The sequence below is a fragment of the Panulirus ornatus genome, chromosome 29 (genome assembly GCF_036320965.1).
Source record: "Panulirus ornatus isolate Po-2019 chromosome 29, ASM3632096v1, whole genome shotgun sequence".
In the NCBI taxonomy this organism is placed as follows: domain Eukaryota; kingdom Metazoa; phylum Arthropoda; class Malacostraca; order Decapoda; family Palinuridae; genus Panulirus; species Panulirus ornatus.
The window spans coordinates 19402199-19418914 of NC_092252.1; the positions used below are offsets into that span (position 1 = coordinate 19402199).

At 41.6% G+C, this 16716-nt stretch overlaps 1 protein-coding gene across 2 annotated transcripts in view; it reads left to right on the plus strand.

The window, feature by feature from the left end:
- The window catches only part of Dbct (Dihydrolipoamide branched chain transacylase E2), a 183478-nt gene that overhangs the window by 76127 nt on the left and 90635 nt on the right, over positions 1-16716 (plus strand). For both annotated transcript variants that reach the window (XM_071679364.1, XM_071679365.1), the window contains exon 5: positions 14357-14501. In XM_071679364.1, the coding sequence (XP_071535465.1) occupies positions 14357-14501 (145 nt within the window). The remainder of the gene's footprint in view (positions 1-14356; positions 14502-16716) is intronic.

A 16716-nucleotide genomic window follows, 5' to 3' on the forward strand; every position in this document is an offset into this window, starting at 1 on the left:
CCACTCTCTTGTAGAAGTGTAAGAGGTTTGTTACACATGACCTCCTTTCCCTAAATCTGTGCTGTTTCTTACTTAGATAATTTCTCTTCTGTAAAAAACTTGCTTTTTGATTATTTTTTTCCTGAACTTTATATACCACACTCATTAGTGAGGCTGGGCTGCTGTTCATTGCCCATTCCAGGTCTCCTTTCTTACAGCTAGGTATAATGTTTGCCTTTTTCTACTCCCGTAGCACTTTGCATTTCTCCAATGACATCTTGAACAGTATTTCACTTGGTTTATCTAGTGTATTTACACTGGATGAATTTATGGGAAAGTTCTAGATTATTTTCTCCTGCCTTGTCCACATTATTCTTTTCAAATTTTCCTTGTTCCTTTTTTTTTTCTGTCTTGCTGTATGGATTCTCTTCTCTCTTATACCTTGCAAGAGCTGACTGGCTGGGGTGTCATCTATATTTTTGCCACTGCATGTCTTGAAGTGCCTTTGCTTTTTGACATCTTTTATTAAACCATTGTTTACTTCTACTTACAATTCATTTTGCATTTCAGGCTTGAGGTACCCATGTCTTTACTCTTTCATCGTAAATTTCACAGAACCTTTTACCTCAAAGCCCTGGTTCCTGGCTGCTGAATTCCATTTCCTTTACAATAGATAATGTTGAGGTTTTTGTAGTTTCCATGATTATTTCTCCTCTTTTTGTTTTATGTCACCTGTGACCTTTTCATGTCATGTACTACATAGTCAAACTTGAGCATTACATGATGACTACTTCCATCTTGTATATCATATATAATAATCTCAATATCCATGCAAGTATATGTGAAGGTAAGATGTAGCAATGGTTATGTATTAGACCCTTTCATCTCAGTGTGTTTATTGACATACTGGTTTAGGACATTTTTCTCTGTACACTTTAAAACTTGTCTCCATGACTGTTTATCACCATAACAATCCAGATTTCCTCTGTTTAGCTTACGATAGTGAAATCCCCCATTATCAGTACTTTATCATCTGCAAAAAGTGTTTTTCACTGTTCTTCCGTTCTCAGGGATCTTTTGACAAGGTGTTGCATAAGTATATGTTTTCTAAGCTTCCTTCCTTTGGCTGTACTACTTCTATTTTTTCTTTAATGTATAGCCTTCATAGCTTCCTCTCCAGCTGATTCATTGCAGTAGTTGTTACTGGAATGAAGTTCACCTTTTATCCTGTCAACAATGGTGTCCCCTTTTATCCTGTTAACAATGGTTTCCCTCAGGGTGCTGTCCTATTGCCTACTTTCTTCCTTCTTTCTTTGAATGATTTCTCTAACCTCTGACATTATTCACTGTTACACTGATGATTCCACTTTGCACCTTCCAGCTTACTTTCTCTCCCATCCTCACTTAATTCTCTTGCTCATATCTAACATATCTCCTCTTGTAATTTATACCTGTGTAGCATCTCAGAATAGAGAAGCAATGGCTTGGTGGAATTCATTAGTGATACAATAAAGTTTCTACCTAATATTCATATCATATATGTTATTCATTCCTCTCTGACCAGTTTCAAAACTCCATGGTTCAACTGTGCAGTAACATAAACATGTTTAGCTTAACCATATCTTCCATTCTCTCCTGGAAATCATATGTAATCATCATGACAAAGTCTTCTTCCCAAAAGTCATGATTTGGGTATGACTTGCCATTGTAATGTTGGTCACAATAAGAAGAAAGAAAGAAAGAAAGAAAGAATTTTTTCTAGTGTTTTGGATAGCATGGCATGTGGAATGATAATGGCATATGGAATTTTGAAAATGAAAGTCTTTATGTCCTTGCTTCTATGTAATGGTGCATGTATTCGTACTTTTGTACTTTTGATCCGAATAAGCCACTTAAAGCTCAGGAGAGGAATGTTAAGATTTCATAGATGCCTTGAGTAAGGTTGGGGATCCCTTGATCAGTGCATTGCTATTATATATTTATTTATTTTGCTTTGTCGCTGTCTCCTGCATTAGTGAGGTAGTGCAAGGAAACAGACGAAAGAATGGTCCAACCCACCCACATACACATGTATATACATACACTTCCACACACGCAAATATACATACCCATACATCTCAACATATACATTATTTATTTATTTATTTATTTTGCTTTGTCGCTGTCTCCCGCGTTCGTGAGGTAGCGCAAGGAAACAGACAAAAGAACGACCCAACCCACCCACATACACATGTATATACATACACGTCCACACACGCAAATATACATACCTATACATCTCAACGTATACATATATATATACACACACAGACATATACATATATACACATGTACATAATTCATACTGTCTGCCTTTATTCATTCCCATCGCCACCCTGCCACACATGAAATAACAACCCCCTCCCCCCTCATGTGCACGAGATAGTGCTAGGAAAAGACAACAAAGGCCACATTCGTTCACACTCAGTCTCTAGCTGTCATGTAATAATGCACCCAAACCACAGCTCCCTTTCCACATCCAGGCCCCACAGAACTTTCCATGGTTTACCCCAGATGCTTCACATGCCCTGGTTCAATCCATTGACAGCACGTCGACCCCGGTATACCACATCGTTCCAATTCATTCTATTCCTTGCACGCCTTTCACCCTCCTGCATGTTCAGGCCCCGATCACTCAAAATCTTTTTGACTCCATCTTTCCATCTCCAATTTGGTCTCCCACTTCTCCTCGTTCCTGACACATATATCCTCTTGGTCAATCTTTCATCACTCATTCTCTCCATGTGACCAAACTATTTCAAAATACCCTCTTCTGCTCTTTCTACCAAACTCTTTTTATTACCACACATCTCTCTTACCCTATTATAACTTACTCAATCAAACCACCTCACACCACATATTGTCCTCAAACATCTCATTTCCAGCACATCCACCCTCCTGCGCACAACTCTATCTATAGCCCACGCCTCGCAACCATATAACATTGTTGGAACCACTATTCCTTCAAACATACCCATTTTTGCTTTCCGAGATAATGTTCTTAACTTCCACACATTTTTCAATGCTCCCAGAACTGTCGCCCCCTCCCCATGTTATGATTCACTTCTGCTTCCATAGTTCCATCTGCTGCCAAATCCACTCCCAGATATCAAAAACACTTCACTTCCTCCAGTTTTTCTCCATTCAGACTTACCTCCCAATTGCCTTGTCCCTCAACCCTACTGTACCTAATGACCTTGCTCTTATTCACATTTCCTCTCAGCTTTCTTCTTTCACACACTTTACCAAACTCAGTCACCAGCTTCTGCAGTTTCTCACACGAATCAGCCACCAGCACTGTATCATCACCGAACAACAACTGACTTACTTCCCAAGCTCTCTCATCCACAACAGACTGCATACTTGCCCCTCTTTCCAAAACTCTTGCATTCACCTCCCTAACAACCCCATCCATAAACAAATTAAAGAACCATGGAGATATCACACACCCCTGCCACAAACCTACATTCACTGAGAACCAGTCACTTTCCTATCTTCCTACACGTACACATGCCTTTCATCCTCGATAAAAACTTTTCACTGCCTCTAACAACTTGCCTCCCACACCATATATTCTTAATACCTTCCACAGAGCATCTCTATCAACTCTATCATATGCCTTCTCCAGATCCATAAATGCTACATACAAATCCATTTGCTTTTTCTAAGTATTTCTCACATACATTCTTCAAAGCAAACACGTGATCCACACATCCTCTACCACTTCTGAAACCACACTGCTCTTCCCCAATCTGATGCTCTGTACATGCCTTCACCCTCTCAATCAATACCCTCCCATATAATTTCCCAGGAATACTCACAAACTTATACCTCTGTAATTTGAGCACTCACTTTTATCTCCTTTGCCTTTGTATGATGGCACTATGCACGCATTCCGCCAATCCTCAGGCACCTCACCATGAGTCACACACACATTAAATAACCTTACCAACCAGTCAACAATACAGGTCACCCCCTTTTTAATAAATTCCACTGCAATACCATCCAAACCTGCTGCCTTGCCGGCTTTCATCTTCCGCAAAGCTTTTACTACCTCTTCTCTGTTTACCAACTCATTTTCCCTAACCCTCTCACTTTGCACACCTACACACCACCTCGACCAAAACACCCTATATCTGCCACTCTATCATCAAACACATTCAACAAACCTTCAAAATACTCACTCCATCTCCTTCTCACATCACCACTACTTGTTATCACCTCCCCATTTGCGCCCTTCACTGAAGTTCCCATTTGCTCCCTTGTCGTACGCACTTTATTTACCTCCTTCCAGAACATCTTTTTATTCTCCCTAAAATTTAATGATACTCTCTCACCCCAACTCTCATTTGCCCTTTTTTTCACCTCTTGCACTTTTCTCTTTACCTCCTGTCTCTTTCTTTTATACGTCTCCCACTCAATTTCATTTTTTCCCTGCAAAAATTGTCCAAATGCCTCTCTCTGTTCTTTCACTAATACTCTTACTTCTTCATCCCACCACTCACTACCCTTTCTAATCAACCCACCTCCCACTCTTCTCATGCCACAAGCATCTTTTGCGCAATCCATCACTGATTCCCTAAATACATCCCATTCCTCCCCCACTCCCCTTACTTCCATTGTTCTCACCTTTTTCCATTCTGTACTCAGTCTCTCCTGGTACTTCCTCACACAAATATATATATATATATATATATATATATATATATATATATATATATATATATATATATATATATATATATATATATATATATACAGAGCATCAGATTGGGGAAGTGCAGTGTGGTTTCAGAAGTGGTAGAGGATGTGTGGATCAGGTGTTTTCTTTGAAGAATGTATGTGAGAAATACTTAGAAAAGCAAATGGATTTGTATGTAGCATTTATGGATCTGGAGAAGGCATATGATAGAGTTGATAGAGATGCTCTGTGGAAGGTATTAAGAATATATGGTATGGGAGGAAAGTTGTTAGAAGCAGTGAAAAGTTTTTATCGAGGATGTAAGGCATGTGTACGTGTAGGAAGAGAGGAAAGTGATTGGTTCTCAGTGAATGTAGGTTTGCGGCAGGGGTGTGTGATGTCTCCATGGTTGTTTAATTTGTTTATGGATGGGGTTGTTAGGGAGGTAAATGCAAGAGTTTTGGAAAGAGGGGCAAGTATGAAGTCTGTTGGGGATGAGAGAGCTTGGGAAGTGAGTCAGTTGTTGTTCGCTGATGATACAGCGCTGGTGGCTGATTCATGTGAGAAACTGCAGAAGCTGGTGACTGAGTTTGGTAAAGTGTGTGAAAGAAGAAAGTTAAGAGTAAATGTGAATAAGAGCAAGGTTATTAGGTACAGTAGGGTTGAGGGTCAAGTCAATTGGGAGGTGAGTTTGAATGGAGAAAAACTGGAGGAAGTGAAGTGTTTTAGATATCTGGGAGTGGATCTGGCAGTGGATGGAACACTGGAAGCGGAAGTGGATCATAGGGTGGGGGAGGGGGCGAAAATTCTGGGAGCCTTGAAGAATGTGTGGAAGTCGAGAACATTATCTCGGAAAGCAAAAATGGGTATGTTTGAAGGAACAGTGGTTCCAACAATGTTGTATGGTTGCGAGGCGTGGGCTATGGATAGAGTTGTGCGCTGGAGGATGGATGTGCTGGAAATGAGATGTTTGAGGACAATGTGTGGTGTGAGGTGGTTTGATCGAGTGAGTAACGTAAGGGTAAGAGAGATGTGTGGAAATAAAAAGAGCGTGGTTGAGAGAGCAGAAGAGGGTGTTTTGAAGTGGTTTGGGCACATGGAGAGAATGAGTGAGGAAAGATTGACCAAGAGGATATATGTGTCGGAGGTGGAGGGAACGAGGAGAAGAGGGAGACCAAATTGGAGGTGGAAAGATGGAGTGAAAAAGATTTTGTGTGATCGGGGCCTGAACATGCAGGAGGGTGAAAGGAGGGCAAGGAATAGAGTGAATTGGAGCGATGTGGTATACCGGGGTTGATGTGCTGTCAGTGGATTGAATCAAGGCATGTGAAGCGTCTGGGGTAAACCATGGAAAGCTGTGTAGGTATGTATATTTGCGTGTGTGGACGTATGTATATACATGTGTATGGGGGGGGTTGGGCCATTTCTTTCGTCTGTTTCCTTGCGCTACCTCGCAAACGCGGGAGACAGCGACAAAGTATAAAAAAAAAAAATATATATATATATATATATATATATATATATATATATATATATATATATATATATATATATATATGTATATATATATATATTATTTTTTTTATTATACTTTGTCGCTGTCTCCCGCGTTTGCGAGGTAGCGCAAGGAAACAGACGAAAGAAATGGCCCAACCCCCCCCATACACATGTATATACATACGTCCACACATGCAAATATACATACCTACACAACTTTCCATGGTTTACCCCAGACGCTTCACATGCCTTGATTCAATCCACTGACAGCACGTCAACCCCGGTAGACCACATCGCTCCAATTCACTCTATTCCTTGCCCTCCTTTCACCCTCCTGCATGTTCAGGCCCCGATCACACAAAATCTTTTTCACTCCATCTTTCCACCTCCAATTTGGTCTCCCTCTTCTCCTCGTTCCCTCCACCTCCGACACATATATCCTCTTGGTCAATCTTTCCTCACTCATTCTCTCCATGTGCCCAAACCACTTCAAAACACCCTCTTCTGCTCTCTCAACCACGCTCTTTTTATTTCCACACATCTCTCTTACCCTTACGTTACTCACTCGATCAAACCACCTCACACCACACATTGTCCTCAAACATCTCATTTCCAGCACATCCATTCTCCTGCGCACAACTCTATCCATAGCCCACGCCTCGCAACCATACAACATTGTTGGAACCACTATTCCTTCAAACATACCCATTTTTGCTTTCCGAGATAATGTTCTCGACTTCCACACATTCTTCAAGGCCCCCAGAATTTTCGCCCCCTCCCCCACCCTATGATCCACTTCCGCTTCCATGGTTCCATCCGCTGCCAGATCCACTCCCAGATATCTAAAACACTTCACTTCCTCCAGTTTTTCTCCATTCAAACTCACCTCCCAATTGACTTGACCCTCAACCCTACTGTACCTAATAACCTTGCTCTTATTCACATTTACTCTTAACTTTCTTCTTCCACACACTTTACCAAACTCAGTCACCAGCTTCTGCAGTTTCTCACATGAATCAGCCACCAGCGCTGTATCATCAGCGAACAACAACTGACTCACTTCCCAAGCTCTCTCATCCCCAACAGACTTCATACTTGCCCCTCTTTCCAAAACTCTTGCATTTACCTCCCTAACAACCCCATCCATAAACAAATTAAACAACCATGGAGACATCACACACCCCTGCCGCAAACCTACATTCACTGAGATCCAATCACTTTTCTCTCTTCCTACACGTACACATGCCTTACATCCTCGATAAAAACTTTTCACTGCTTCTAACAACTTTCCTCCCACACCATATATTCTTAATACCTTCCACAGAGCATCTCTATCAACTCTATCATATGCCTTTTCCAGATCCATAAATGCTACATACAAATCCATTTGCTTTTCTAAGTATACATATATATATGTATATATATATATATATATTTTTTTTTTTCATACTATTCGCTATTTCCCGCGATAGCGAGGTAGCGTTAAGAACAGAGGACTGGGCCTTTGAGGGAATATCCTCACCTGGCCCTCTTCTCTGTTCCTTCTTTTGGAAAATTAAAAAAAAAAAAAAAGAACGAGAGGGGAGGATTTCCAGCCCCCCGCTCCCTTCCCTTTTAGTCGCCTTCTACGACACGCAGGGAATAAGTGGGAAGTATTCTTTCTCCCCTATCCCCAGGGAATATATATATATATATATATATATATATATATATTTTTTTTTTTTTTTTTTTATACTTTGTCGCTGTCTCCCGCGTTTGCGAGGTAGCGCAAGGAAACAGACGAAAGAAATGGCCCAACCCCCCCCCCATACACATGTACATACACACGTCCACACACGCAAATATACATACCTACACAGCTTTCCATGGTTTACTTCAGACGCTTCACATGCCTTGCTTCAATCCACTGACAGCACGTCAACCCCTGTATACCACATCGCTCCAATTCACTCTATTCTTGCCCTCCTTTCACCCTCCTGCATGTTCAGGCCCCGATCACACAAAATCTTTTTCACTCCATCTTTCCACCTCCAATTTGGTCTCCCTCTTCTCCTCGTTCCCTCCACCTCCGACACATATATCCTCTTGGTCAATCTATCCTCACTCATTCTCTCCATGTGCCCAAACCATTTCAAAACACCCTCTTCTGCTCTCTCAACCACGCTCTTTTTATTTCCACACATCTCTCTTACCCTTACGTTACTTACTCGATCAAACCACCTCACACCACACATTGTCCTCAAACATCTCATTTCCAGCACATCCATCCTCCTGCGCACAACTCTATCCATAGCCCACGCCTCGCAACCATACAACATTGTTGGAACCACTATTCACTCAAACATACCCATTTTTGCTTTCCGAGATAATGTTCTCGACTTCCACACATTCTTCAAGGCTCCCAGAATTTTCGCCCCCTCCCCCACCCTATGATCCACTTCCGCTTCCATGGTTCCATCCGCTGACAGATCCACTCCCAGATATCTAAAACACTTCACTTCCTCCAGTTTTTCTCCATTCAAACTCACCTCCCAATTGACTTGACCCTCACCCCTACTGTACCTAACAACCTTGCTCTTATTCACATTTACTCTTAACTTTCTTCTTTCACACACTTTACCAAACTCAGTCACCAGCTTCTGCAGTTTCTCACATGAATCAGCCACCAGCGCTGTATCATCAGCGAACAACAACTGACTCACTTCCCAAGCTCTCTCATCCCCAACAGACTTCATACTTGCCCCTCTTTCCAGAACTCTTGCATTTACCTCCCTAACAAAGCCATCCATAAACAAATTAAACAACCATGGAGACATCACACACCCCTGCCGCAAACCTACATTCACTGAGAACCAATCACTTTCCTCTCTTCCTACACGTACACATGCCTTACATCCTCGATAAAAACTTTTCACTGCTTCTAACAACTTGCCTCCCACACCATATATTCTTAATACCTTCCACAGAGCATCTCTATCAACTCTATCATATGCCTTTTCCAGATCCATAAATGCTACATACAGATCCATTTGCTTTTCTAAGTATTTCTCACATACATTCTTCAAAGCAAACACCTGATCCACACATCCTCTACCACTTCTGAAACCACACTGCTCTTCCCCAATCTGATGCTCTGTACATGCCTTCACCCTCTCAATCAATACCCTCCCATATAATTTGCCAGGAATACTCAACAAACTTATACCTCTGTAATTTGAGCACTCACTCTTATCCCCTTTGCCTTTGTACAATGGCACTATGCACGCATTCCGCCAATCCTCAGGCACCTCACCGTGAGTCATACATACATTAAATAACCTTACCAACCAGTCAACAATACAGTCACCCCCTTTTTTAATAAATTCCACTGCAATACCATCCATACCTGCTGCCTTGCCGGCTTTCATCTTCCGCAAAGCTTTTACTACCTCTTCTCTGTTTACCAACTCATTTTCCCTAACCCTCTCACTTTGCACACCTACACACCACCTCGACCAAAACACCCTATATCTGCCACTCTATCATCAAACACATTCAACAAACCTTCAAAATACTCACTCCATCTCCTTCTCACATCACCACTACTTGTTATCACCTCCCCATTTGCGCCCTTCACTGAAGTTCCCATTTGCTCCCTTGTCTTACGCACTTTATTTACCTCCTTCCAGAACATCTTTTTATTCTCCCTAAAATTTAATGATACTCTCTCACCCCAACTCTCATTTGCCCTTTTTTTCACCTCTTGCACTTTTCTCTTGACCTCCTGTCTCTTTCTTTTATACGTCTCCCACTCAATTTCATTTTTTCCCTGCAAAAATAGTCCAAATGCCTCTCTCTTTTCTTTCACTAATACTCTTACTTCTTCATCCCACCACTCACTACCCTTTCTAATCAACCCACCTCCCACTCTTCTCATGCCACAAGCATCTTTTGCGCAATCCATCACTGATTCCCTAAATACATCCCATTCCTCCCCCACTCCCCTTACTTCCATTGTTCTCACCTTTTTCCATTCTGTACTCAGTCTCTCCTGGTACTTCCTCACACAAATATATATATATATATATATATATATATATATATATATATATATATATATATATATATATATATATATATATATATATATATATATATACAGAGCATCAGATTGGGGAAGAGCAGTGTGGTTTCAGAAGTGGTAGAGGATGTGTGGATCAGGTGTTTTCTTTGAAGAATGTATGTGAGAAATACTTAGAAAAGCAAATGGATTTGTATGTAGCATTTATGGATCTGGAGAAGGCATATGATAGAGTTGATAGAGATGCTCTGTGGAAGGTATTAAGAATATATGGTGTGGGAGGAAAGTTGTTAGAAGCAGTGAAAAGTTTTTATCGAGGATGTAAGGCATGTGTACGTGTAGGAAGAGAGGAAAGTGATTGGTTCTCAGTGAATGTAGGTTTGCGGCAGGGGTGTGTGATGTCTCCATGGTTGTTTAATTTGTTTATGGATGGGGTTGTTAGGGAGGTAAATGCAAGAGTTTTGGAAAGAGGGGCAAGTATGAAGTCTGTTGGGGATGAGAGAGCTTGGGAAGTGAGTCAGTTGTTGTTCGCTGATGATACAGCGCTGGTGGCTGATTCATGTGAGAAACTGCAGAAGCTGGTGACTGAGTTTGGTAAAGTGTGTGGAAGAAGAAAGTTAAGAGTAAATGTGAATAAGAGCAAGGTTATTAGGTACAGTAGGGTTGAGGGTCAAGTCAATTGGGAGGTGAGTTTGAATGGAGAAAAACTGGAGGAAGTGAAGTGTTTTAGATATCTGGGAGTGGATCTGGCAGCGGATGGAACCATGGAAGCGGAAGTGGATCATAGGGTGGGGGAGGGGGCGAAAATTCTGGGGGCCTTGAAGAATGTGTGGAAGTCGAGAACATTATCTCGGAAAGCAAAAATGGGTATGTTTGAAGGAACAGTGGTTCCAACAATGTTGTATGGTTGCGAGGCGTGGGCTATGGATAGAGTTTTGCGCAGGAGGATGGATGTGCTGGAAATGAGATGTTTGAGGACAATGTGTGGTGTGAGGTGGTTTGATCGAGTGAGTAACGTAAGGGTAAGAGAGATGTGTGGAAATAAAAAGAGCGTGGTTGAGAGAGCAGAAGAGGGTGTTTTGAAGTGGTTTGGGCACATGGAGAGAATGAGTGAGGAAAGATTGACCAAGAGGATATATGTGTCGGAGGTGGAGGGAACGAGGAGAAGAGGGAGACCAAATTGGAGGAGGAAAGATGGAGTGAAAAAGATTTTGTGTGATCGGGGCCTGAACATGCAGGAGGGTGAAAGGAGGGCAAGGAATAGAGTGAATTGGAGCGATGTGGTATACCGGGGTTGACGTGCTGTCAGTGGATTGAATCAAGGCATGTGAAGCGTCTGGGGTAAACCATGGAAAGCTGTGTAGGTATGTATATTTGCGTGTGTGGACGTATGTATATACATGTGTATGGGGGGGGGTTGGGCCATTTCTTTCGTCTGTTTCCTTGCGCTACCTCGCAAACGCGGGAGACAGCGACAAAGTATAAAAAAAAAATATATATATATATATATATATATATATATATATATATATATATATATATATATAAATGTATATATATATATTATTTTTTTTTATTATACTTTGTCGCTGTCTCCTGCGTTTGCGAGGTAGCGCAAGGAAACAGACGAAAGAAATGGCCCAACCCCCCCCCATACACATGTATATACATACGTCCACACACGCAAATATACATACCTACACAACTTTCCATGGTTTACCCCAGACGCTTCACATGCCTTGATTCAATCCACTGACAGCACGTCAACCCCGGTATACCACATCGCTCCAATTCACTCTATTCCTTGCCCTCCTTTCACCCTCCTGCATGTTCAGGCCCCGATCACACAAAATCTTTTTCACTCCATCTTTCCACCTCCAATTTGGTCTCCCTCTTCTCCTCGTTCCCTCCACCTCCGACACATATATCCTCTTGGTCAATCTTTCCTCACTCATTCTCTCCATGTGCCCAAACCACTTCAAAACACCCTCTTCTGCTCTCTCAACCACGCTCTTTTTATTTCCACATATCTCTCTTACCCTTACGTTACTCACTCGATCAAACCACCTCACACTACACATTGTCCTCAAACATCTCATTTCCAGCACATCCATCCTCCTGCGCACAACTCTATCCATAGCCCACGCCTCGCAACCATACAACATTGTTGGAACCACTATTCCTTCAAACATAACCATTTTTGCTTTCCGAGATAATGTTCTCGACTTCCACACATTCTTCAAGGCCCCCAGAATTTTCGCCCCCTCCCCCACCCTATGATCCACTTCCGCTTCCATGGTTCCATCCGCTGCCAGATCCACTCCCAGATATCTAAAACACTTCACTTCCTCCAGTTTTTCTCCATTCAAACTCACCTCCCAATTGACTTGACCCTCAACCCTACTGTACCTAACAACCTTGCTCTTATTCACATTTACTCTTAACTTTCTTCTTCCACACACTTTACCAAACTCAGTCACCAGCTTCTGCAGTTTCTCACATGAATCAGCCACCAGCGCTGTATCATCAGCGAACAACAACTGACTCACTTCCCAAGCTCTCTCATCCCCAACAGACTTCATACTTGCCCCTCTTTCCAAAACTCTTGCATTTACCTCCCTAACAACCCCATCCATAAACAAATTAAACAACCATGGAGACATCACACACCCCTGCCGCAAACCTACATTCACTGAGATCCAATCACTTTTCTCTCTTCCTACACGTACACATGCCTTACATCCTCGATAAAAACTTTTCACTGCTTCTAACAACTTTCCTCCCACACCATATATTCTTAATACCTTCCACAGAGCATCTCTATCAACTCTATCATATGCCTTCTCCAGATCCATAAATGCTACATACAAATCCATTTGCTTTTCTAAGTATATGTATATATATATATATATATATATATATATATATATATATATATATATATATATTTTTTTTTTTTATTCTCCCTAAAATTTAATGATACTCTCTCCCCCCAACTCTCATTTGCCCTCTTTTTTGCCTCTTGCACCTTTCTCTTGACCTCCTGCCTCTTTCTTTTATACATCTCCCTGTTATTTGCATTATTTCCTTGCAAAAATCGTCCAAATGCCTCTCTCTTCTCTTTCACTAACAATCTTAGTTCTTCATCTCACCACTCACTACCCTTTCTAATCTGCCCACCTCCCACGCTTCTCATGCCACAAGCATCTTTTGCGCAAGCCATCACTGCTTCCCTAAATACTTCCCATTCCTCCCCTACTCCCCTTTCGTCCTTTGTTCTCACCTTTTTCCATTCTGTACTCAGTCTCTCCTGGTACTTCCTCACACAAATCTCCTCCCCAAGCTCACTTACTCTCACCACTCTCTTCACCCCAACATTCTCTCTTCTTTTCTGAAAACCTCTACAAATCTTCACCTTTGCCTCCACAAGATAATGATCAGACATCCCTCCAGTTGCACCTCTCAGCACATTAACATCCAAAAGTCTCTCTTTTGTGCGCCTATCAATTAACAGGTAATCCAATAATCTTCTCTGGCCATCTCTCCTACTTACATAGGTATACTTATGTATATCTCTCTTTTTAAACCAGGTATTCCCAATCACCAGTCCTTTTTCAGCACATAAATCTACAAGCTCTTCACCATGTCCATTTACAACACTGAACACCCCATGTACACCAATTACTCCCTCAACTGCCACATTACTCACCTTTGCATTCAAATCACCCATCACTGTAACCTGGTCTCGTGCATCAAAACTACTAACACACTCACTCAGCTGCTCCCAAAACACTTGCTTCTCATGATCTTTCTTCTCATTCCCAGGTGCATATGCACCAATAATCACTATAATTGCTATTATCATTACTTATTTCAAGAAAAGCTGTGATTGAGGTGCATTATGATGCTTTGCTGAGAAATGTTTTATTCTGTGGTGAGTGGCATCATGATTTTAATTTGTGATGGGCTTGGGCACCTTCGCTCATTCTTACTAATTCTCATTATTTTGCCCTCTGTAGAGGCTGAGGAGTGTTCTGAGAGGAATGTTTTCACTTTTAGATGACATGATATTTTCACTGTGTTTATTTTTTAAATTTCAGATTGATCTTCTTGATATTCAAGGAACAGGAAGGGATGGTAGGATTTTGAAAGAAGATTTGTTGGAGCACCTAGAGAGAGTGAAGAGTGGAGCCAAACCTACCATACCATCAGCTGCAGTTTCACCTGTAGTTCCTGTCTCTCCAAGTAAGAGGCATTGTCAGATATTTTCTCAAAAGAATTCTTTTTATAACATCATTTCTAGCCTAGGAATTAGACATTTTTGTTTTTGTCAGCCTTTGTGATTGGATCCAACCTTAAAATGTTAAACATTTAATCCAGCAGAGAGGGCTTTGTGGCCTCATACGCAAGTTATGTGGTTTTAGCTTTCTTTGTGACACAGGTTATACGGCATCTGCCTCCTTTGTGATAAATGAATGGAAAGCAAAAGGAATGAATGATGAATGTTGGCATATGGAAATTGCAAAATATTTTTGAAACATTGACTATTTATCCATCTATCTTTCTATATCTCTGACGCCTGTTCCAACCAGAACTGTCTCAAGGGGGTGGCCACGACAGTAATGTCTCCATAACTAGTGAACTTCAGTGCTGCTGCTTTGCCTTTAGTGCCTCACCCTTAACAGGCCACCTACAGGGGGCAAATCTAGCACAGTGTTTGAGACGCTTCTATCTAATGTTCCTACTGACTTCTACCAAATGCTCCTACCTATTACTTCTACCTCCTACTTCTATCTACTGCCCCTACCATTTTGCCAGAAGGCAGGGCTAGTGTATAGTGCTCACCACAGGAAAATCTAGACTTACAAAGAATGAACTGTGTGAGTTAGGTGTTGTCAAGTGTTATGTATGACAAGGGGAGATTGAACGTTTGTAGACAGAATGCTAGAAGTTCATGTGTGAGTTGAGGCAGAAAGAATAGACAGCTGACTGGGTCAGAGGAGTGCAACTTGATAACCATTGAAGTGCTTCTTATTATGTAACCCTCCTGTTACCCAGGCAAGTAGTATGTAGTAGTAATATACCTCCCTGGTCATTGGCTACCTACCAACTACTACCTACTTGGATTTGGAAACATTATTTACGTTGTATTTCAGTATCTAAAACATGAAGCAGAAGAGTGAGCAGAGTGAGGAAGCTCAGCTGGGGTGTCTGAATGTGTATGGATGTAACAAGATGAGAAGAAAGAGATACGTAGTATGTTTGAAGAAAGGAACCTGGACGTTCTGGCTTTGAGGGAAACAAAGCTTAGGGCTAAAGAGGAAGAATGATTTGGGAATGTCTTAGGGGATACTGTGAGAGTAAAGGCTAAGGAACATCTACTGTTCAAGCAGGAGTTGTGGGAATCCATGAAAGAGTGGAGGAAAGTAAGCTCTAGACTGATACGGGTAAGAATGGAAGTGAGTTACGAGAAATGGACGATGATTAGTGCTTCCACTACCTCACCATGGGAAGGAGAATGATGAGAGGCAGGTGTTTTGGGAGCAGCTAAGAAGTGTGTCAGCAGTTTTGATACAAGAGATTTGGTATTAGTGATGAGTGATTTGAATACGAGAGTGAGTATTGTTGTAGTTGAGGGTATAGCTAGGGGACATGGAGTATTCTGTGAGGTGAGCAGGAATGGTGAACAGCATGTGGAGTTGTGAACTGAAAAAGGACTGGTGATTGGGAATACCTGTTTTGAAAATAGGACATACATAAGTATACATGGGTGAGTAGGAAAGATGGAAAGCAGGCATTATTAGATTACATCATAATTGCCTAATTGATAGGTGTGTTGAGAGGGGCAGCTGGTGGGGTGTCTGATCATGAGCTGGTGGAGTCAAATGATTTTTAGAAAAGAGAAAAAGATAGAAGTGTGAAGAGGGTAGTGAAAGTAAGTTGGCGTGGAAAAGAGATTTATGCGGAAGAGTACCAGGGGATATTGGGTTTAGGATGGTAAAACATGATAGTATACAAAGCAATGTGAGTGGATAAGGAATGGGAGATATTTAGGCAAGCAGTGTTGACATGTACATGGGAAATGTGTGGCATATGGAAGGTGGGAGGTGGGCAGGTGAGTAAGGGTAGTGAGTGGTGGGATAACAAAGTAAAGTTGCTAGTGAGAGAGAAGAGTGAGGCTTATGGGCAGAACTTACAGGGAAGGAATGCAAATGAATGAGAGATGTACAAGAGGAAGTCACAGGATGTCAAGAGATAGATGCAGGGTTGAACTTGAGGGCAAATGAGAGTTGGGTTGAGCAATTATGGGTAAATCTAATAAGAATAAGATGTTTTGGAAGGCAGGCTAATGATATAAAAAACAAGAGAACAAATGGGAACATTGGTGAAAGGGGCTAATGGTGAAGAGGTATCAGGTAGTGATAAGGTGAGGAGGAGATGGAGTGAGTGTTTTGAAGGA